The sequence below is a fragment of the Martes martes genome (genome assembly GCF_963455335.1).
Source record: "Martes martes genome assembly, chromosome: 8".
NCBI classification, from domain to species: domain Eukaryota; kingdom Metazoa; phylum Chordata; class Mammalia; order Carnivora; family Mustelidae; genus Martes; species Martes martes.
In genome coordinates, this window is record NC_137895.1 from 48,876,059 (window position 1) to 48,900,849 (window position 24,791).

General features: G+C 45.4%; 1 protein-coding gene across 1 annotated transcript; it reads right to left on the reverse strand.

The window, feature by feature from the left end:
• Nucleotides 1–8,836: 8,836 nt before the first annotated feature.
• Nucleotides 8,837–18,883, reverse strand: DYRK2 (dual specificity tyrosine phosphorylation regulated kinase 2). The gene is made up of 3 exons (XM_080810444.1): nucleotides 18,415–18,883; nucleotides 17,650–17,798; nucleotides 8,837–10,633 (listed from the first exon to the last, which is right to left on the reverse strand). Exons 1-3 carry the CDS (start codon nucleotides 18,461–18,463, stop codon nucleotides 9,026–9,028), a joined length of 1,806 nt encoding a protein of 601 aa, XP_080666570.1. The 5' UTR covers nucleotides 18,464–18,883; the 3' UTR covers nucleotides 8,837–9,025.
• Nucleotides 18,884–24,791: the final 5,908 nt, after the last annotated feature.

Below are 24,791 nucleotides of genomic sequence, written 5' to 3' on the forward strand. Positions count from 1 at the left end.
AGGCAAAGATGGAGGGAAGCAGGGGAAGGGGTTCCTCTTCTTTCCTCAGTTCAGTTCTGCTCACCCTCCCATTAGAAAAATTCCTCCCAGATGCTAAGAAAAGCTTGCCAGTGTTAGCTTTTGGTAAGGGCCACTTTGCCCAACCTCAGGTAAAAGAGGGCTTTGTAGAGGAAGTGACGTTGGGTCTGAGCCAAGTCCCACAGGAAGAGGCAGAGATCAGGAAAGGCATTCTTGAGAGAATGCGTGTGTAGTGGCTGTGAGGTGAGAACATGGTACACTGAGGAAAGAGCAAGACAAAAAGCCTTCACCTTCCAAAGGAATTATCCTACACTTCTTTATTTTGCAAAAGCCTGTCTCTTTTGCCTTATGCCAAAAATCGTATACATAGGTGCTCAATAAATATTAGATGATCAGATGAATGATAAATGACATGCCTTCATTAGGACAATTCCCTTCTCATAGAATGCTCTTTTTCTCTCTACCAGTCTGAATTCCATCAAGACCTGGCTAGAGACATACCTCCCTGAAGCTTTTCTTCTCCATAGTGACCTTTACTTGCTCTGAATTTTGTCTTTTACCGTTCTCAAATTGTTTAATGTTTTCTGTCTAATCTTGTGTCTTCACAATTAAACATAAAGTCCTCAAGGGTAGGGATCCATCTCCTTTTCCATTTCTTTAAAAAATTTTTTTGTTTTGTTTTGGTATATCCAAATACCTTATAGAGCAGATGTTTACTTTCTCTGGAAGTAAGGCAGGAGGGAAGCCTAAGAGGATGGCTGTCCTCATGGAGTATTTGGCTTAGTTCTGACCTCTACAGTCCTCCTTCTCCCTCCTAATTATGTATTTTATAATCGTTTTAAAATCTAAATAATTTCCTGAATTAATGAATAAGATTTTACTCCAAGCCTCCAAATTCCAGCAAAAGATAAATAGCTTACCAGGACTTCACACTCTGCAACCAAAGGCATTAATTTTCACCTTCTCTTTTCTAGAAGAAATGAGATACTGTAATTCCTTCTGATGCAGTGTAGCAAGTCAGATGCTAAAATAGCACCAGCTGCTTTTCATACACAAAGAAACACCACTGTTATCCCTACTTTAGTATTTCTGCATCTTAAAGAGTCTTCCAATCCATCCTCTTCTTTAAATCTCCATCCCTGTTCTCTACCCTGCTCTAATCTGCCATCTCTTGCCAACACTTCCAACTTGTCTTCCTTCATCAACTCTTGCCCTTCTAAGTACATTCTACTGAAGACAGCCAGGGAGAGCCAGGCTGTTCATGGCATTTTCGTAAAATCCCTTGGTTGCTGCCCTTGCAGATAGGATAAAGACCAGAAGCTTTAACCACACCTACAAGGCTCAGTATAGTCAGGGGCCAAACCATTTTGTCAGCTTCATTTCACACCAGGTTCTCTCATTCTTGAAGTTTGAATGGCCTCTGGCCGCAAGGACCTTTCTTTAATGGCTCACACACAAGGTTGCCTCTTCCAGCTCCAGGATTTCTGTCCATGCTCTCCTTCCTCAGCTCAAGCTATTTATTTCCTAAGGAAGCCATTCTTTTTTTTTTTTTTCCAAAAAAATTTATTTATCTACTCGACAGAGAGAGAAATCACAAGTAGGCAGAGAGGCAGGCAGAGAGAGGGGGAAGCAGGCTCCCAGCTGAGCGGGGACCCTGATGTGGGCCTCGATCCCAGGACCCTGAGATCATGACCTGAGCTGAAGGCAGAGGCTTAACCCACTAAGCCACCCAGGCACCCCCCCTAAGGAAGCCATTCTTGATCCATACAAGACAACACAAGCTGCCCCCCTCCATTATATACACAGGCTCAGCACCACGTGCTTTTACTTCCCAGCCTTGGTTACATTTGCAATTATCTGTACATATCATTACTTGTATAACACCCTGTGTTCCCAACTAGTCTAAAAACTCTGGAAAGACAGGAACTACATCTGTTTTGTCCACTATTCTGTATCTTTAGTATCTAAATAGTACCTGGCATATAATAGACATCTAATAAATATTTGACAAATAAATGCTATCTGCAGTAAATGTTAATAAGATGGATGTCTTTTTTTCTTTCCCTTTCTTTTCTCCCCCCACCCCCCTTTCTTTCCCTTCCTTCCTTTTTTTTTCCTCCTTTTTTTTCTTTCTTTTTGCCTATCAAAGCCAAAAATCCAATGATTTGAATTCTAGGGAAAGGGGAAATTGGGTTGGGTATTCCCCTTCAGATAAAAGGATGACAGATTAACTCAAACTTACCCATACCCTTATTTCCTGTAAATATACATAAATTGCTGGTACACTAATCAAATTTCCCCCCAAACAACCTAAAGCAATTCAATAAGGCTTTACTTAAGTGATCTGGGCCTGCTCGTGGAGTTTTGTTTTGTGAGTAACACACTTTATTTTTACCAATGAAGAAATAGTCTAGATATTTAAAACTCCTGAAACTTAGGAGGGGAGATAATTTGGGATAAAAAGCAAGGAAAGACACAATATTTTAGTTTGTAAAATTGGTTTATTTACAATTGGTGTTTTAAAATTGTATTTGGAACTTTAATTTTTATATATTTGCCTGGCAGGCATTCTGTGTTTTCTTTAGTATGGAGGCAAAGAATAGGAAACCTGAGTAAGTTTGAATTTAAGAGGTTTACCTGCTGCTACAGTCAGTAAAATTTACCTTTTAATCCCTGAGAATTAGTAAAGAGTCAAAAATATTTTCATACATTCAAATGTAAAAAGCATATTTTAAGAACAGAAAAGAAGAAAGCTACTATAATTTATCAACCTCCCCAAATATGGCAATATTAGGAGTCCCTCTTCCACAATTTACCCGAGAGGTTGTGCACAACGCACGAGAGTTATCAGGTCCACCTGAGGAGACTAAGATGCTCTAGTCCTCCGTTTTTTTGTATCTTCTTCTAAAAACTATTCCTGGGAACTGATGCACAGTTTATTCAAGTAATAGAAACGTTCACTGCTAGCTCAAATCCCCCCCTTTCTAAATTTTTGTATGTGATACAGAGCTGAGGATTTTCTTTTACTGTCTTAGACCCAAATTCTTTATCAGATTGCAACCTGAGGCCCAAACTGTTTTTGCAAAGTCACGTTGGAACAAGTCACTTCAGTTTCCTCAAATATCAAGTGAGGGTAATTATAGCTTACAGGAATATATAAGGCTGAACTGATGTTCATACAACACCATGAGGCCTGTGAAGTCTTCTTCAGAAGGAGCAATGCTCTGGGAACTTATCAGTTATACCCTGCTGCTCCTTATTAGAGATGACTAGTTAATAATACTCCTAAAATGTCAGCTTTCTTTGGAGGAGTAAATATAAATTCATTAGTTTGCTCATTAAAGTTCTTTGAGAAGCAAAGGAATGGCAATTATGTCCTCCCCAATATATAGTAAATGTAGCACAGATAGTAAGGACGTGCCCACAGTACGTCCTTACAAAACAGTATGTCAAAGTCAAGCCAAATAAAGCCAAAGCCTGTGCAATAAGATGCAATTTTCTTATGTATGTGCAACACACTGGCAGTCATTTTTCATTCTGGACAGTGGTAAGCGTCACTAGTGACAAGTGTTTATTTGCCTAATGACTAAAAAAAACAAAAACAAAAAACAAAACCACACAAACCAACAAACCACAGCATAATTCAAACTTCTTAAACACAACAGTGAAACAAAGTCACAAATACTCTTTCTTCAAATCCCTCTTAATGCTCTTTCCAAAACAAAATAAACTATTTTTCCCTTTCCCAACAATGCCAGATAAGAACATTCTGGAGTGCTAGTTTGAAGGCAACTTTGAAGTTCCAGAAATAGTTATTTGTATAGGTGTTGATTCCCAAAGCAAAAGGATTACAGAAATTCAAACAGAATATAGCATTAATCAATTTAAGAAAGAGCTTTGAGAAGATCTGATAAAAGAGAATGAGTGGAAACTATAATCTTCTCTGAGTACATCAGATCTGGACATTCTATCTTAAATTGCTGCTTTAGCATCTAGCTTCCAATTTTATACTTGATGCACGTCTCTTAATTTCTTTTCCCTAAATACATTGGTTTCTTGGTTAGTTCATCAGTTGGTATTTTTTCACTGCGTAAGAACTCTGATTAGCAAGAGAAGCAGTCATGGGAGATTATAGCGTAGGATGTGGTAAGACCGAGTCTTGGTTGGGAAACCCCTACAGTATTCCCTTGTTTTACGCAAATCCAACTTCTGCTGCAGGAAGCCACACTAAGTAATTTTTCTGCTGTTGGTGGCAGTAGGGGTGTAAATAAAAAGGTGAGGTAGTTCTTTCCACAAGAGGGAAATATTTGTCTACATAATATCCCTGCAATGTCTGACAAATTACTAGAGCATCTGCTTGCTGTCATCTGTAAGCAAACTCTTCACTTGGTATTAACTGAACTTGATAAATCACGAGCTAGTTGCAGTTTACAGGCCCTATTTTCTGATCCAGCCATGGCAGAAAGAGACACGAAAACCCCCCAAAACATGAACCATAGAGACCACCAAGTACAAGAATTGCAAAGGCATAAGCATTAAGAAGCATATGGGGATGCTGGTGAGAGCATATATGAATCATTTGCCATAAGTTGGGCGCAGAGAAGAATAGACTGGTGGGGAATAATTTATAGACTCCGCTCCCAAAGCTTGTCACCTTGAAGGTTCAAAAAAAAAAAAAAAAAAAAAAAAAAAGAAAAGAAAAGAAAAGAAAAAGAAAAAAAGATTTGATGTTTCAGTAGAATACAGAACATGGCTGCAGAGTCTGTATAAAGGGAAAGTAACGTAGAAATATTACAGGTTAAGGAACAGGATATCCTGAGAAAAGCAAGAGTTTCCTACTAATATTGTTAGTCTTTCTTACTTGGAGCTTGCACATTTATACTTGCACATTTATACTTTCTTACTTGGAGCTTAAACATTAATACTGAATAAAAAAGAAAGAATTAATTGTAGCTGACAATGTTTGCCTTCTAGACTCTCTCCAGACTACCAGACCAAGAATATCACCAGAAATAGATCAGGAGTTAAATTATAGTTAGAAAAGGGGAGAAAAGTAAGGTAGGACATTAAATTTTTATTCTGAAATTATCTCTGGCCACGACAATAAAATGTAACAAATATTCACTGAACAGTCTTACTCCTGTCTTCAGCTGTACAATACATACAGTATCATAGAACTGGCCACTAGGATTAAAATCCACCAGAACATATTTCATGTTAAGTGGCGACAGCAGCATCTCACAGAAATGTTTACATACATATATACACAGTCCACATTCAACCATTTTCACATATTTTCAGTACACACAGTTGCAGCATATTACAGTCACGTGTCTAAGTTGTTGCTCGATAAAAACCCAAGCCACTGCCTAGACATAACTGTAGCAGTTGAGCTGAGTATAATTACAATTAATTTTATATGTCCATAGCAGAGAGATGTACAAGCCCCTAAGAAACAAGAGTTGACAAATACTTTTTTTTTTAAATGCTACCACAGCATTATGTTGGGCGATATTAAAACCTTTACCAACCAAATCAGTTTTTTTTTTTTTTAAAGTCTTCTGCTTACCAGAAATATTCTTGGTGAAAAAAATTACAAAAATGAATGCTCTCCTTAAAATAATTCACACTTTTAAGATTCCAATATGGCCCAATGCTACTGATGCCTGAAGTGTTGCCTAACCTCCTGATGGAGTCCTTGAACACGACTCCAAACCACACATTAAGTTTAAAAGTGGCTGAAGTGCCTTGCACCCAAATTGTAAAAATCCCTGGCCATCCGTACTAGAGCCAGGCACATAGAAAAGGAATGCACTTTGGTTCAGACCAAATGCCCTGGGATTAATCACACTATAAAATTAAATGGTTTGAGGTAAATTTTTACAAATACAGTTGGTTTTTGTCTAGTGTTAGCATAACAAAAAAATATCATTTAAAAAATCAGTCTGATGTTCAGATACAACAAAGACCATCTTTAACCCCTTAAACATAGGAATTTCCTGTGTGACTAACCAGTGGTTACCTTCCTCAATGCCTGATGATGAGTCACGCCTTACGGTTTCTATTAAGGCCTGTAAGTAACTGGGTATTTAAGACAGATGTAGCTCTGCAGAGCTGGGTTCCATCCTCACGGCCTGGTATTCAAAGAGTTAAAGAGGCCCCCAAAATGCATGCCCTACAACATGGCATTCAGAACAAAAGGCACATTGTTAACACTAAGGGCACAACTTCTCCTCTACTGGTGATCTGCACTGTCCCGCGTCACCGTGCTGTTCCACTGTCGTAGCAACGCCCTGACGTGCTCATGCGCACTGTGGAGGTGCAAGGAACGGAGCCAGATGAGACTGCAACCAAAGACAAGACACTGTGCTAGTCTGAAATCTGAAAACAGCTCAGACATCCCTAGACAATGGTAACCTGTGAGACCAAGGACTGTTTCCAAGCCAACTCCTAGTAGCCTATTAGAGCCCTTCATTTATTTAAGATCACAGAGATGCAACATTTTTTTTTCTTTTTTGGACATCATAATTAAGCTAGAATTTTTTTTCAAAGCGGCCCTATCATGAAACACTGAACACGGTGGCTCTTTGTGAATGAAGTAAATTTCACTGTATTTGGGGACGGGGGTGCATAGTGCTGCACATTATAGTTTGGCTTAAAAGTTTCCGGTTACATTTGTGAATATAGTCACAAATGCACTATTGGCATCTTAAGAACTAGTTTTATGTGGTGGGGGAAAGACAAGCAGTATTAGTCCATTTATAGATTTTCACATGTATTTTAAAGGGAAATTTCTACAATGGCAGGCTCAGGTTCATAGAAACCTAACTGTGAAGATGAGGGTGGGTATGGAAGAGGAGCATTGCAAGGGGAAAACAGCCTTTATGTTTTTGTTTCTTTTACTGACCTCAAGAAGCAAACCATCATTCAGAGGCTTAGGGTTTTACAAAGCCACCGTACCAAGTCTCACACTTGTTATGCCGTTAAGTCAGAATTTCAATAATAAATACACAGTCTTTAAATTCCATAAGCCACTGATTGGGGGTTTCATCACGTGAGCATCATTTAAAAAGTAACTTACTAACATATTATTGCACTTCCACAGATTACACAGAGATGTGTACAGTATGCTAAAGAATTTGGGGAAAGAAGCTCTAATTTCTAAATACAGAAGTACAAAGTAATTTATCAGTGACACCCTTAAATAGAAAAGCAAATAACAACATCACTATCTTTTTAATAAGCTAATCTTATTACTGTTTTTTGGCAAATATCTGTAATATTTCCTGAGCGTTTTTCTCCACCAACAACTGACAAAGCCTCAAGATAAGTGTTTTGTTCCAAAAACTACTTTCTCTTTTCTTTTTTTTCTTTTTCCTTTTAAGTAAGAGAAACTGTAGGACTAATAGTTAAAGAACTTAACCGGAAACTTTCTTGGCCTCGCCGGGGACCATGCTTTAAGTACTTGTAAATCAATTTACAGGCAATACAATAGTATCTGTGCATATAAAAGAGTATTTATCCTAGTTTACACTACCCAAAACCTATTTTCCAAACAGGCAAAAATCTTTCTATATTAAATTGCACATACTAAAAAATTTCTTCAACGTGCCTTGAAATTGTTAAATATCACTGCTCATACATTAGTGATAAAATACTGAATTTTTCACTTTGAAAATAATTATTCAGAGACGAAAATATTCTTTTACCTAACTCTCAGTTACTTTCCCAGGTAAAGTGTCATTCCCACAAAAACAATCAGTGCAATCCAAAAGAAAGTAAGATAGAGAAATGCAATTTGTGGTATTTCTAATGACGCAAATAAGTCAAACCATTTAACTTGCAATTGAGCTTCTCCTCCTTTAAATTTGTTGTTAAAATTGGTCTCATTGAACAGTCACAATGACTTCTGTTCAGTAAGAGGATTTTCAACCTTCTTTCTCTTTAAAGAAAGAGTTGATGCTTTCCCAGGCTAAGAGAACCTTACAGTGGCACCTGAAAAGTGTGAACTCACTCTAATTTGCTAAACCTTTGGAACTATGGAAATCCCCACCTTAAGTAGCTAGGCTGCTGTTCTTTTTTAAACTGGGATATGAAACAATGGTCATAATCACAGCTGAAATGTCTCTCTTCTGTATTAACAGTCTGGGATATATATCTGAAGGAAGGAAAAAAAAAAAACCTAAATGCAAGCAACAGATGTGTGGTAAAAGAGGAACAGAGAGGAGGAAAGCAAAGAGGAGGAACAGTTCATGGAATACATTTCTATATTTAGGTACAAAACCAAGTCCGTGATCTGAGGCTTCTTTACAAAACAGCTTGCTGATCATATTAGAAAATTTGAAGGAACACACACGTTTCCGTTTACCCACCCAGGTGTGCTTGGCCACCTTTTAGAAAGTCAGAAGGCTAAGCGGGCATTTATAACCTTGGGAAGATCGTGTCTGTTTGACCACTGGTTTGGGGAAAAAAGTCCCTAAGGTGCAGTTCTCCTTAGAGTATCACTGTCGTCCTGACCATTCTTCTCCCACCCTCGCTACCACCCACGGGACTTACTGGAAACAGAGGCAGGACCTGCTACCCCTGTGCGTGAACCTGGCGCATGGAGGGAGAAGGGGGCCCTCCGGGGGCAGTCGCCTGGGGAGAATATACTATGAACCATAGAAACAGTGAATGTCTTCGACACCAATCTGTAAATGCGCAGCAGTCATGAAGTAATCAATGGCCTGCCACTGATGTTTATTACTCTGCCACACTAGATACAGTAAGGCTCATCATACTTTTAGAACACAAAAACAGTTTCAGGAAGTATAAAAACTTAAAGCATTGTCCCCATGTATTTTATAAAAACAAAATGAACAACTTTCTTACATTAAAATAAGTGCTGAAAAGATACAAATGAGTTGAGTTATTGAGCAAATAAAAACAGGTCTGAGCTACTCCTTTTCAACCCGATAAGGCTCAGCAACGTCGTATCTTTCAGATTACCAGCATCGGGGGACTCAGCTCAGCTAACAAGTTTTGGCAACACTGTCCTCTGCTGAATATTCCCATTGGCATCCGTCATCTGTGCCAAATTAGTCCTCAGTTTGGAAGCTGAGCTGGAAGGTGGAGGTAACTTGGAAATGGATGTGATAGCACCAGTGCTCTCGGTTATCCTTTTCACGGATGTCTTCTCCCCCGTCGGAGGCTTTGGCAACCGCCTCCTCAGCCAGGGGTGCCGTAAAGCCTGGCCAGGGGTCATGCGAACCGCAGGATCCCATTCTAAACACTGTTTTAAGAAGTCAAGGAAAAGGGGATCGTCACACCCCTTCAGTGCATTCCCCCACTCTCTGCTCTCGGGTGGGCCCCTCAGTTTCCCCCGTCGGGAACGGCCTCCATTGAGAACCACAGAGCCGTCTGAGAGAGTCGTGACAGTGCAGTAACGGGGATAACCCTTGGAGCTCACAAAATTTTTGGCTCGTTTGGACGCATCCAGCAGTTTCTGAGAGGGCATGCCCAAGAGTTCAATCATACAAGCCAGCTGGTCCCCTTCATCTTCCCCAGGCAAGAGTGGGTAACCAGTCAGGAGCTCTGCTAGAATGCAACCCAGGCTCCACATGTCGATGGGCATGCCGTATCTGGCGCCGAGGATCACTTCCGGAGCCCGGTAAAAACGGGACTGAATGTACGTGTAGACACGCTGATGCTCGTAACAACTGGAGCCGAAATCAATCACTTTAATCCCGCTTCTACCCTGCTGTTTTAACAAAATGTTCTCGGGCTTAAGGTCACAGTGAATGATTCTGTTCTTGTGCAAAGCATCCAAGCACTGTAGAATCGAGTGGGCAAACTTGCGAACCAGAGGCAGGCTGAAGCCCTGGAACTTATTCTTCTTGATGAGCTCGTAGAGGTTCATGCTCAGCAGCTCGAACGTCATGCAGATATGGTTCCGGAAGGTGAAGTTCTCCAGCATGTGGATGACGTTCATGGTGTTGTCCTTGTCCTGCTTCCGCAGGTGCTCCAGGATTCGGATCTCCTCTGCCGCCTGCCGGTGGAACCGCTTCTCGTTCCGCACCATCTTCAGGGCCACGTGCTGGTGGACTTTGTGGTCGTAGGCCTTGACCACCTGCCCGAAGCTTCCCTTCCCGATGACCTTGAGGACCTCATACCTGTAAGCCACGTGATCATGGGGCACCTGCACGTAGGATCCCTGGTCGTCGTCATAGCCTCCATTGTTGGGCCCGCCGGTCATGCCCTGGCGCTTCTTTGCATTTGGACCCAAGAAATAGATCTCGGGGTAGCTGAAAATCTCATGGTGCTCGAAGGTGGTCAGCTTTTGCATGTATTGCTTCATTGCTTGTTCAGGGGTCAGGGGGGTGGCCTTCGCCTTCCCCAGGCCTTCCATAGACTTCAGAGATGTGGCGCTGCCCTGCCGTCTGTGGACGCTCTCCAGCTGCCGCTCGGGCACCACCGGCAAGCCCGCCTTCCCCACTGTGGTGAGCCCATTGGGCTGTGTCGTGAGCACTGTCCGCTTGTTACTGTTGTCCTCGAACAGCTGCTGAACCTGGATCTGGCCGTGGCCGTGGCTGCTGACGTGTAAGTGATCATTCATTGTGTGCTTACTGCCGCCGATCTGGAATGCAGAAAGCAACCATGAGGAGGGTGCAAGAGGTCTGTGTGTCCACATGGGCTATTTTCCAGGTCAGCCCCCAGCCCACCTTTACAAAACCTGATCTGTCTGCATTTGCAGGGGGAATCAGGTGCGCTACAAGGGAAGAACTGTATGCCTAGGAGGGACCTCATGAACACCCTGATGGAGACAGTGGATACGATGCTGACAGCCTCTGAGAAAATAAAGGAGAAGGACGAGCGGCTTTGGTAAGGCTTTGCAACATGAGATCCTGCAAACAAGGACACTGTGAGTGCTCCGCCTGACAGACCAGCCGTTGGCTGCACTTATCCAGGATCTTTGGAGCAAGTTCCCTTGGAGGCTGAGAGCATCTGTCTTGTTCCCTGGCCTCTACCTAACATTCAGCACAAGGCCTGGCACGCCCTAGGCATCCTGCTCAGCCTACACCTAATATGAAATGAAACAGGACACAGAGAAAGCACGAACATGTGGTCGCCGTGCCGGCTCCGCCCCCTCCCCCTTTCACAGTTCACTCAGTAGCTTCCTCGTTGCCAGGAGGGCAGGGGCCACGTCTGTCTTGTCCATTTCTCTTTCTCCCATGTCTCACTCGCTCTTCATTCTCGGTCTTCTCTACTACTTGGAGAACTGACTACACCTAGGAAGATGTATGAACCCTGGCAAAAAAAATCTGTACTTTTTGGCTTGAGAGATTCCCATGTAGATATGCACTGTAGCATCCTGTAAACCCCTCATCTATTTTTAAAAACGTCTGGGCTTCATTGACTGTGATGACCATTTAAGGCCATTCAGTGCGACAAACCAACCACCACACACTTTTGGGCCTTCCTTTGGTCAATGGCTCAGCTCTGTGCACAGTGTATTTCCGTGGGCTGCTGGGATACTGGGCTTTCCAACAAGGAATACAAAGTAGCAACTTCTATTTCAGGCACACATGCCAACCCTGAACATTCCTGTCTAAACAAAACTGCCGGTGCAAGCCAAGGGGCCCCCAGCTTTTACTGAGAATCTGCTTGGGATTTCTTTCAAGTATTATTATTGCAAGGATGTGAGGGAGGGGAGAGCACTAGCAGCCAGGATGCCCTCTCAGTTAGGAATTCTCACCAGCCTCAGTCAACCACCCACAAGTCTTAATGCATCCTGCTTGGTGATTCGTATATAGAAACTTAAGGATCAATTCCTCATTCACAACCCAGCTCATTCATTCAACCAGTATCAGCAAAAGTCTAGCCGTGCAAGTGGCAGAGGCACTGTTCTCTAGGAGCTTATAACAAATTAACTGAAATCTTTTGTGGTATTTTTTTCTGTGAGCACTTTCTGAATCCTACCTTTCGGGCTTTATATACTACCAAAAGAGTAGAAGCAGTTTGTATATGTAATATCGCAATTTGGGAAGTGGTTTGGGATCACCTGGATTCCAAAATGAAATTTCACGTCGTTCTTAGTAGCAGACCAAGACCTTCGAATTTTCTTTAACTTACATATTGCCTGCACAGTGATTATCTGAGGAATGACTTTTCTCTCTGCTTGCTTCTAAAACACAGTAGAATATAGTATAGTCCCTGGGCTTGTCCAAAGTGTGATTTCATAGAGTGAGGGATTTTATTTCTCACACCAATTCTGTGAAGACTTCTAGTCAAACCCTTTTATTAAAGTCATAGATGATGATATCTCATGCTAAGTGAACTTTTGTCAGGGTGGCTGGACAGGTTATTATATCCCCATTCGATGCCAAAAGCGGAATGGTCCATACAGATGAATTAGGAAGTCCATGAGTATATATAAAAGCAGTACAGGCTTGTCCAACTGCTTTTGTTCCCAAGCCCACTCTCTGCACCCCTCCTCCAAAGACCCACTGTGGTCTTTTAAGCACCAGGAAATACAAGGACTTGAAATTCAAAAGCTATCTCTTCTAGAGAACCATTCTCTTCAAGGTGGGAAGGAGTGATTCAGAAGAAAAACCTACATTACCAGTGTACACACTACAAAAAAGCATGAGGCTTCACTAGGGACAAAATTAACCTTGGGGCTTTAGCAACTCCTAAGAAGAGAGCAAAGCAAAACTTTCTCAGCATCAGAAATTCACTCCAGTTTTTGCAACAGCAATCTTCATGTTTTGCACAATTAAAAATTTAACATACACGTTTAGTGACTAGCACCAAAGAGAGCTTAACTTGACTATTAACTGGTTCACCTACTCTCTCTCCAAACGCTTTTTCTGATTCTTCTCAGCTGTCTCAACTATTAGTTCACCTCCCTTGGGTGGGCTCAGGGGTTCCCCAGGGTTCAAGCATCAACTCTCCTGGCTTCTCAACTCCCATTAATTCTCCCTACTTGATCCTGACCACAGCCGCGGCTGACATCTGCCACCTATGCCACCTCTAGCTGGGGCCTGCCCAATCTACTCTCCTGGGCTCTGGCCCTTGTGTCCAACTACAGACCCATGGCCTTTCCCACAAGCAATTCAAACCCAACTCATGATTTTCCTACCAAAACCATTTCCTCCTCCCATCCCCTCAATTCCAATAAACAAAAGGCTTCACCGCCACAGTCACTCAAGCTTTACATCTAGAAATCCTTTTCAGCGTCTCCCTCACCTTCCAAGTCTCCATTAGGCCTTGTCATCTCTCTCCATCCTACTTCCTCTGCAGGGACCCGGCCTCACCACCCACTCCTGTTGTCTTTCACTGGGACACCGGAAGCTGACTCCTAACATGCCCCCTTGCTTTTGGGTCTAAAATTCCTCAAATCTCTTCTCTCCAAAGTACCTCTGGAGCTGTCACTGAAAACTGTCAATCTGATATTAACCTCACTTTTGCTCAAGGCCTACAACTGTATGCTATTTCCATAGATAATACATGAACTGATAGGCAAGGACTCCAGGTTCTGAAATGTAGAACATAACTGGCCTCGGTCCTTCCTTCCAATGTCATCTACCACTGTTACAATTCTGAGAGTAAAAAAGCTGCATTCCCCAAGACCTGTGGAGACACCAAGCTCTTTTATGCTCCTTTGCTTTTTGGTGAAGTCATGTTTCATAGTGGTTACAAGTTGAGACATCTTCAATTAGACACACAGGGAATGAATCCCAGCTCTATTACTTACTAAATGCGTGACCTTGGGTGATTTAGTTAATCTCTCTGAACCTCAGAATACTTGCTGTAAAACAAAAGGCAACAGAGCTTCTCATTAGGGCTATTAGGATTAAATAAGGTAAAATGTACAAAGTGCTTAGTAAATAAGAGCTATTATTATCATCCTTTCCAAAAGCTGCTTGGAATCTCCTAACCCCTCAGTCTTCAATGTCCAGTGCACCTCTCACCTTTCCAATGAACTGTCTTCCTTCCCTGTGCATTTAGCCCATGGATAGACTGTTAATGCCTAGTTCATCTTACCCTGTTTTGACACCGGAGGTACCCACCTGGCTGTGAGCAATTCAAGGGCGGAGTCACCTCTTATCTTTGTTAAGTCCTTATTAACATAAACCCAAACAGACAGAAAGCATTCAGGTAGTATCAACTGATTGGAAGAACACATGTTAACAAACCCTTGCTAACTGATAACTCTCTGAGTTCCATTTGGGAACCACCCTTGTACCTTCATAAGAAAACACGAAGTTAATGCCCGGGGAATTGGGAATCCTCCCTGGTGACCCAAGTCACAAGATGTTAGCCTTCTAGTGCCTCAGCAGAGACTTAAAGGCAAATGACAGCCAGTTAAAAAGGACCCAGAGTAGATGCATCAACTAAACACCTCAAAGCCATGGGTGGCATTTTAAAAAAAAAATCCAGATGTTAAGGGGGATTCCGTTGAGAGGCAGTGGTAAGGAAGGCCTTTGATCTCAAACACTGCAGGACTCTCTAATCACAACAAAATTCTGAAGCACAATTAACTGATTAGAAAAAAAGGGGTGGGGGGACCTCTAGAAGAGCCACACTATTTCCAGAACACGTATGCCAGGCCTACGTAAGGGAAAGGATATTAAAAACCTCTCACTCTGCCTCCTGAAGTCTCACAACGTGGCTTATTCCTATTTGCCAGGGCCCACCTAGCATGGCTGTCGCATTTAAAACACGCACAGAATGAATGCTGTTGTTAGACCGGTAAGATGTATGCGTGCAAACAGAGAGACCTACAGAAGCCTTCTCTGACCATGAAATAGTTTAGTATTAAAAATTATCTAAGAACAATAGTCTAACCAGTTTGGCAGTTTTAATCTCTTCCAATAATAAAGTGGAAAATAGAAGATACTTCAATGTGCTAACATTTTTGAGCATCCTGAAACTTCCCTGAAGTCATCTTAGAAATGCTGTATAGTGTTATGGAATAGAGCTGAGTGCAAAAAGGTTGGATTTTAGCTGCTCCTCAGTCACAGACAACCTATGTGGCCCTAAGTCAAATATCTACTTTTTCTTCTTCAAAGTATTCCTATTTTTAAAACGAGAATACTCATTCTTCTTTAATCCCAATTATTTTATAAAGGTAAAATGGTAACTGGAGATGGCTTTAAACATCAGAACAGTTATGAAACTGATCTAATACTAATACTTGGGAATTAAAAAATAAGTATAATATTATTTCCTATATAACATTAAAAGAAAAAAAAATAATAGGAATTGAGACAGTCACTGGGTACACTTTTAGAACAAACAGAAACAAACAAAATGACTAAATATACAATGATATATCCATGGAGACAGGGAACAAAAGGGCAATGGACTAAATAAATTCCAAAGTTCACAGTCTTTATAATCACATATTTACCCACCTACTGTATCATTTACAATGGAAAATATGGGCAAGCTCCTGTGACAAGATCATTTTCCTCTCCTCAATACGCTTTCCCCCTCTTACTCTAAAACAGCTCTTCCCAGGTATAATTGCTGTGGGATTTAAAAAAAAAACAACAAAAACCTTATCAACACCTGAAAGACATATGAGAATATGCATCTGCAAAGATTCCTGCATTTATAAAAAAACAAACACAACTTCCTAGGATTAGCGGTGTCAAACTATATGTTGAAGCTAGGCTCAGAAGGGCTGGCCTTTAGCTCCAGCCTTGACATCAACTGGCTAGGGAATCTTGACCAAACCAGTTAACCTATTTCCTCACCAGTAAAATCAAAGAGTAGAACCAGGCAAATGCTGTGTGGTCTTTTTAAACTCTCCTGTTCTAGGAAACCTGCAATGTTGTACAAATAAAATCAAAACTAAACCACAGTCAAAACCCAACTTCACACTTTCCAAGCCAAGTCTCTAATGACCAATAGCATACTGGAATTTTAACTGTAAGATAAAAACAGGTCAATCAGGCAGATACCACAACAAAATTCAAGCATCCATTCCTGGGAGTCCTCAGAACGACCCTCACATCTTTTCATTTCTGGTCCACAGCAGGCTGTTCCTCCAGTGGACACCTTCTGTTTTCTCTAATCTCGTTACGTGTAACCACTGGAAAAAGTAAATCTAGTAAAGCCTACTCTTGGAATCCAGATGCAAACCAATACTTCTTTCCAGGTCACACCAAGTCACGTGATTGTATTCACACATGGAAAAAAGTGGATGTGATCATTTCCAAATTGTCAGACAATTCCGAACCAAACAAACCCAAACCCCTAAAACCAATGGCAATTCCTCAACTAAAACATCACTATAACAGGAACATTCAACCATTAACATACACAATCAACCAGCCTGACAGATACTCTTCCACCATCAAGGGTGCGACACAATCAGTTAACTTTTGTGTGGTCAATTCCTAGCACTTGGTCACATGTTAAGGGGAGGGGGGACAGAGGGAGAGAGAGAGAGAGAAGGGAGGGAGAGAGGGGGAGAGAGAGAGAACGACTAAAACCAAAATGTTCTCCTATACAAGTTCTGCACATCGGTACAGGTCCAAGGGGAGATACTCTGCTGTAGCCATTCTCTCACAAATTCTCTAATGAAGAAGTCTCCCTGTAACACCTGACCCTCAGAGCTGCTTCTCTGTAGAGCAGAAATGGCCTTTTCTACAAGAATTCAACTTTCAGGAGGCAAATAAAGCCATATTCCTCCCAAGCATCCCTCACGAAGAGGGGTGTTCCTCTGGAGGATCCAATTGGAAACAGAACCTGGGAAACCATCAGTGCCTCCAAAAGTGCACAGCCCCTCTAAGCAGTCACCTTCCAAGGGCGATCTCTGCGAGCTGAGAAAAGGTACATGCTGCAGTCAAATCCAGCTTGTCAATCTGCAGCCACTAGTCCCACGATGGGCTCTCCCCTCCCTCTCCACCCACGGAGGGACCACAGCACCTGGCAGGTGCCCTGCCCTGCCCTGCCCTTCTCCCTTCCAAAGCAAAGGCGGCTTTTTCCTTTTGAATAATATCCAAATGCAGAATCCTTACAGGGGTGGCTTGTTGTTTTGACTGCTGCTGTGGCTCTTATTTTTGTTAATGTTAATTACAATTTCTGCTGTGCTCAAACCTGTAGCACTCATAAAACATGCTTCCACACGCGGGGGCAATTGGCGGTGCTCCCTGCTGGCTGGAGCCAGGCTTGGGAGGCTCTTTGGGGGATCGATTTTCCGGGCAGGACGGCCTGACTGTCCCCTAACACAGATCTGTTCTATAAATACCCACTACTCAACGTGGTGATGGGAGGGGGGGTGCTGGGGGATGTTTATCGGGTCAGGGAAAGGAGCTCTGGGAAGCAAGGACGGAAAAAGGAGGGAAAAAAGAAGGAAAAAAGCAAAAAGGAAGTTCCGAGGAAGAGGAGCGCAGGGGTGGGCGGGCTCCAGAGGGGAAGTGAGGGGCCCACGCCACGAATCTTCCTTTGTGGCTGCAGCTTTGGGCTCACCCAAGTTGCATAGGGTGGCGTCCAAGAGAGGACACTAGCCAGGGGCGTGGAGACACTCGCACTTCGACCTCTCTCCTCCCGGCGTCAGAACACCACCGTCCGGGTGTTTACGCCCCGGGCCCCTCCCGCACCCCTTCCCCCCCGGCCTCCCGCGGGGCTGGGTCTCACCGTGTGGGCTGCGGCGGCAGCGTTGCTGGCCCGGAGAGGCGGCAGGGCGATTGGGGAGGGCGGGCCGGTCCCCACTCCGCTCCGGGGAGCCCCCGCACCGAGCCCCGGGGAAGCCTGAAGCTGACGAACGGCGCTGTCCCCTCCTCGGCCTGGGAGCCACGCGCAGGAGGAGACAAAAGAGGGTCAGGGGAGAGAAAGTCACCCAGACCCCGTCGCCCCGCCCCACCCCTCTGGGTAGCGAACCCCGTTCTCCCCAGGAGAGGCCGGATGGTAAAAACTGGCGTCCGGGGGACTAAAAGGGCGCCCCGGCCCCGGATCCCAGGCGCGCAGCCCCGGGCGGGGCTCGGGCAGCTGCAAAGTTAAGTCGGGCGCCGGCGCGCGAGTTCGCGACCCCGCGGCGGGGCCGGGCTGGGCCGGGGCTGGGCGGCCCACGTTGCAAGCGGCCGCAGGCCGGGAAGAGGACTGGACCGCCGACAAGGGCGCGATGGCCTCGCCAAGCCCCGGGCGAGGGGGTGGGGGGAGGCCCGGGACGGCCCCCGCCGGCCGGGTCGAGGGTTCCACTCGGTGGAGCCCTGGGGCCGGCGTGCAACAATGAGCGGAGCTGAGGCGAGGGCGCGCCGTCCGCCCGGGGGCCCCGCCGCGGCGCAGACTTTGTTCGAGGTCCCGCAGGCGGCGGGCGCCCGCGCCACGAGGGTTGGACCCGGGCCGCGCGGGGGCCGGCGGGGGCGGGAGCCCGGGGCGGCGTGGCGGCCCGGTCCTCCTTACCGGTCGGGTAGGCGGCGGGAGCGGCGGCCGAAGGTTTCCTGGTTAACATGGCCGCTGGAGAAGAAAATGCATTTCAGGGCTGCTGTCTCCGCTGCCGCCGCCGCCGCCCGTCCTGCTGCTACTTCTCCCGGCCGCCGCCGCCTCCCGGTCGCCCCTCTCGCGGGTCTCCGGCGCCTCCTCGCCGCCTCGCGTCAGCTACAGCCAGACACACACAGTCCGCTGCATCCCCGCGGCCCGGGCCCGCCGCCGCGAGTCCCCCGCTCTCCTCCTCGCCGCCGCCGTCCTCCTCTTCCTCGGGCGGCTGCAGCACCCCCCGGCCCGTGCACATGCCTCGCCCTCCCCTGCGCGCCGCTGGCCTCCCCGATTCCCTCACATAGGGCGCGGGGGAGCGGGCTGCGCCGCCACGACCGACTCGCTCGGGAGCCTCCTCCCGGGCTCGAGCGCGCGCGCCCCCGCGCACACTCGCTCTGGCGCCCGCGCGCGGCGCGGCCCAGGAGGGCAACCCCGCCCCCGCTCCCCTCCGCAGCCGGCGCAGGCCCCGCCCCCGGGCTCCCCCTCCCCCCCCCAAGCCTAGCCACAGGCGCTCGCGTACACCCCACCCCCACCCAGGCCACCCTCCGGAGTCACTACCCCACCCAGTCATCTGCATAGCCACCCCTCCACTCCCCGGAAAAGTCTGCAGTCTCCGCTCGGCCTCCGCCTCCCCCTCCGGCCATCTGCACGGCTCCCCTCGGCTCCCCTCCTAACGACCTTTTCCCCTCCCCGGCCCCCAGCCCCTGCAAGCACCCCTCCCTTTTTCCTACAGCACAACCTACCACTGCTTCTTTCTCCCGAAATCGCTGCAGAGACCCCACCCCTCCCACGAGTGCCCCCCAAACACAGGCATTTTCAGCTTTCTGAACCCAATGGCTGCGCACAGACAATACTGTCCCCCCACTCCGGTCCCAGTGGCTTAACCGCCCCCTCTCCCCAGTTTATCATGTAAATAACTTAGTCGTGCGAGGGTCACCTCGGTAAGTCAAGCCCGAAAGAGGGCCACAGCTTAGCTCGGTGAGCCCTGAGCGTGGGCGAAGGAGGGGGCTGCCCTCCCACCTCCACCTCCACCACACACACCCTCCCCGATTTACTGACACCAAGTGACCGCTTTCCAGTCTCTAGGACAGGGGAGGCTGAGAGGCGCTTGTGGATGGCTGCTGGGGAAGCAGTTGGCTGTGGGTTGCTAGGCAAAAATAAACATCGGAGACACCTCCCATTTCCTTACAACTCAGAGCCTTTCTCCTGCGCGGCCACGCGGAGAGACACACCTTCCTTTCCGCTCTCCGCGGTTGAGGGAGAGACACCTTTAACATTCCCAGAGACAAGTTTCTCTCCCCTTCGGAGACACGTGGAGAATGTCCCTGCCCTCCCAGCTTGCCATCTACAGCCTCTTTCCCTCGAAGGCTGAAAAAGTGCTTTCCCATCTCACACCTGCGACCTGTGGTGTGTGGAACGTCCTTTGCACAAAGGTCACAGGTTTTGTCACTTCAACAGTTAGGAAGGATTGCGGGCCGAAAGCTATTCGGGGCACTTTCTTCCGGAGAAGTGCCCAGTTTCTGAAGTTCTGGGGACCTGGGTCCATTGTGCTCCACCTCGCCAGTCTGCGGGTCCTCTGGCTGGACCAAGTTTGCAGGCCTGAGCTAGAGCAGACCCAAATCACTAGGAGGGCCACCTCCTGCGGCGTCCCATCGCCCCTACTGTCTGCAAATGGTCATAGCAATCCCTCGGATGGGGCACCCTCAGCGTTCTATAAATGAAACGGAGGGTCTCAAAGATGGACTCTGACCCTCTCAGTCTCCAGGGACCTTACAGAGGCATTTAAGATAGTGGGCATTGGCAGAAGAGACAAGTGGCAAAGAGTAGAATTTTGCCTAGTGGTATGTCCTCCAAAAAACCCTTTCTTCTTAGTGCCTTCAGTGGAAACTAAATATGGCCGCTTTTTCATGAATAAGGGAAATGCTAACTACAGGAACTCATGGTGTGCCAAATTAATATTAATCTACACATTAAACATGAGGAAAAGGAGCACTGACTTTTTTTTTTTTTTTTTTTTTTTTTTAGTAGAAGGACACAAAGAATCATTAACTTTAACCAAAGAAAGAAGAAGATACGTTTTGGGAGAACTTTTCCTACTATATTTTTATGACATGGAAAGTATAACTTCAGTTTTATATTTTTTGGTTGTTTTGTCTTAAGGAAAATTTGCTATTAAGTCTAATCTTTGGCTCTTTTAATTATCAATGGCACGCCTTTCAAAATTATATTCTTACTTAGCTCAAAATTAGTATTTACAATTTGTTGGATTCCTCTCATTTTGTTAAATAGTATCGATGACTTTAGCTTAAATTAAGGTCAAATACGTGTACAAATGCACCCCTTGAGCTTTCAAGGAGAATGAACTGGGTGAAAGCTAGGAGTTACTACCCTCAAACTTTATTACTTTAATGCACTGTTATTAATTATACTGAATAGTTACTTCTTTATTAAATTGTTTCCCAAATATTATCATACTTAATCTTCACAACTCATGGCCTGACCAGAGTTGTATTGTTGCTAATAATAACCTGCTCAGGGGACTCCAGTCTGTGGGTAAGTGTCTGCTCTTTGATTCTTGCCTGTTGGAAAAACCCCATTTGTTTTGTATGTTTATAAAATCCAGGCTTCAATAACAAATAGGTAGGCAGGAGGTGGCCAGATTAGAGAGAAGGAAACTTTGGGGAACTCAGAATGGAGCCTTGTGGAAGGAAGTTGAGTTTTCCCAGGGAAAAGGAGTGATCATAGAGAAATTGGAAATGAACAAGAAAATTGCTGGTTTCACAACACATTCACTCCTTTAACCCTTTTATCCCAGAAACATTTACAAAGAGTTTAGTATGTGCAAGGCCTCCACGATATGATGACTTATCAGATGTGGTGGGCTAGGCTTCAGTCCGGCGATCTAGGACCTCATTCTTTTATCTGATCACGGTAACCAGTTAACGTATTTTTGCACTGTCAGTATTGGGGCTACACAGTTAAGTAAAAAATTTCTGGCTCTGGTCACCATTATTAAGAAGTTCATAGTCCAGGAGAGACCAGACACTGAATGATGTGATGGGGTCGAAATTGAGGCTGATGAGAGATCCAATGGGGACACACAGAGGGAATGACGAGCTCTACCTGAGTGGTGACTGACATCCGAGAAGCTGTGCTTCCCTGAAGGTTTTCAAGATGCTTGGGAGTTTGCCAGTAAGACAAGTCAGGCCAGGATATTCTAGGCAGAAGAAATAGGGTGTGCAGCGGTACCAAGGTATAAGAAGGCGTAGTGTATTCTGGGAGACGGGTCAACAACCCAAACAGGGGACACTTGGGGGAGCAGGGAAAGGGTTGGTATTGTCGCCTTCACAAAGTTAGGGTTCCTGATGAGAAGTCAAAAGTTATATGGGGATTTTCAACTGCGTGGAGCTGTTGTGCCCCTAGTCCTGATATTGTTCAAGGGTAAACTATATATAATAAATATATACATTCAATATCGACCTCTATCGCTCCATATAACTTATTATATATATAATATAGCCCATTATACACTACGTATGCATATATATGTGTATATATCCATATATGCAATGGATATATACGCATATATGTCCATTTTACATATATATACATATAGATGAAATCAATGATCAAGTTCCTGCCATGTGTCAGGCATGGCTCTGGGTATTTGGAACCAAGCAGATCAAGTCCTGGCTTCGTAGATCTTGTCTTCTAGTGCGAGAACAAGTAATAACACGTAGAGCGCATGTCAGGTGAGTAGGAGCACTATGAGGGAAACGAAGTGAGTTATGAGGGTAGAGAGGGACCGGAGACATGGCTCTTTCACTCAGGTCCAGCGGGGAAGGCCTCCCTAATGAGGTAACAGCCTGTAGGCAGGCGGCAATCTGCAGGCAGAGGGCCTGCGGTGGAAACACGCTGGAAGCGCCGGAAGAGGCCGGGCGGCCTGCGCCGGGCCCTGGGCTTCGGGGAACGTCATGGAGAGAGGTTGGAGAGAGCCAGGATCCTGGTCACGGTAAGGAACTTGGATTTTTACTCTGACTGGAAAACCAAGGCTGCCTTGCTTGGAAAGATACCAAACTTAGAGGGGAAAGTTACTATTTATTTATTTACTTACTTATTTGACGATCTTCAATGTCTGCGAAGTTTTACACCTGTTCTAATTCACAGCCTACTAGGCCCCGTGGAGGGTAAGAACCAAACACACTATTTTCAAGCCACTTTGCGCCTAGCTTGGGAGAAAACTTAAAATATCAGCTGCACGGTGAAGAACAGGTGCTTTCTGTTTTCCGGTTTCTCCCCCAGACCCACGTTTCCACCCTGCTCTGGGCCATGGAGGCTTTCCAGAAGGCGTCCATGGGCTCCCTTGCCCATGACCTTCTAGTTGGGTTTAACCATTGGAAGGTCCTGACAAGAGACCCAGCTGCTTGAGGACAAGCAGGTCAGGCTGCTTATCTCCCTGGCTCTCCCCGTGCCAGCTCACCACAGGTTAGCTGTGTCCCTTAACTAAAGCCCTCAGCTTGGTCAGGCCCGCCCTTTCCTACAACTAGAGCTACTCCCTTGGAGTTCTGGACACTGTCCAGTCCCCTCGCCCCCTTAAGTCTGGAGGTGGTCAGGGTTTCTTGCTGTGGCTAAATCTCGGGGCTTGATTTTCCCTTGTTTGTTTCCCTTCGCCCTATCCATACTCAATGTAAACAGTCCTTTAATTAAACTCTTTGTGCCATGTTTTTTTCTCCCAGTTCCTGACTGATACAGAGGGATATATATATATATATATATATATATATATATATCTCCTATCTAGTATAGGTTATGGAATCTAAATGTCATATAACTCTAGAGGGCCAGGAGAATTTGCTCATTGGAGGAGTCAGAGAGTGGGATTCCTGGCAAAGGCATAATTTGATCTGGGCCTCAGAAAAATGAGCAGACTTTTCTTAGGCAGAAGGAAAAGCTCTCCAGGCCAAGGGCACAATGCGAGTGAAGGCAGAGAAGTGGGAATAAGCTGTGCAGAAGAACAGCAGCCCCCAGAACAGAGAGGGGAGCTGAGGAGGACCAGGGAACAGCATGGCGGGTAGCGGAATGGGGTGCATCCAGGTCCTGGACTGCAAGGAAAGCCAGAGAGAGGAGTTCCCACTTGGTGTGGATGAAAACAAAGGCCACTAGAGATTTCTGAGCTGTGAGTTGACCTGAGGAAAGTGCTTAGAAAGGAGTGATCAATTTGGCAGAAAGACACGAGTAGGGAGGGAGTAGAGACAGAAGTGGCTTCCAGAAGTAGCTGAGGGTAGTGGCACAGGGAGGCAGGGGCAGATACTGATTATTTGGATGCCCTCTTTAGAGCCCAAGAGAGGAGCCTTTGAAATAAGAAGACGCCAGAAATAATAGAAGCACCAGGTGTTTTCCTTGCTAACTTTGGGTCTCAGAAGCATACAGAATTCTTAAAGCTGCTTATCAAGGTCTTTTGCAATAAAGGTTATTAAAATGATCAGCTAAAGTGACACATAATTATTGAGATAACAAGTCAGGGAAACCTGGAATCCAGAAAGATTCCCCCATCACGTCTCTTCCCAGTGGTCCATAGACAGGATTGATCAATCACTCAGGGAGGACAAGTTCTAATAAATGAGGAAAAAACAGTGTGTTCCAAAGCCCAGTTTTATTGGCCAGGTGTCATTTATCCTGAGGATCAGTGCACTGGCTTCTGACTGATGTTCAGTATAGACTGTTTAAATTCAGACTAGGGAGTACGTGTTCTTAAAGGAAAATGCAAACATCTGAAGACACTCCCCTCTTCCCTTCATTATCTTGGAGGTATGATAAAGAGGAGACACACCAGCAGGATCTGGAATGATTCCAGTTCGCTAGGCAGCCGTGGACACTGAGGTCCCCCAACCTTGCAGGTATGAGCCACTCCTGCATCTTTGGACCCTCTGGCTCCAGGCCTCCATAGAACCCATCTGGGGATACAACTCTTGGCTTCCCTTGGATACAGGTCTGTTCTAGGGCAAGTTCAGAAGAGTCTGGTTCAGTATAGTCCTGCCCATCAGAGAAACCCAGAAATGCTGAACTGACTCCAGTTTTGAGGGCTTCTAAGACCTCAGTTAGATGGAAAGAATGCAGCACAAAGTCTAAGGCCAGGAATCTTCCTGAAGAGTAATTTTATGTCCAGGTGGTATTCCAAGAACTTTGCTGTGTGAACTAATAGGATTTTCACACCCATCTGTGTGGTTACCGCTTTCAGGACTAAGCTGAGATTTGACCAGATCATCACCACCATCGCCTCAATCTCAGTAACATTTCATGTCATA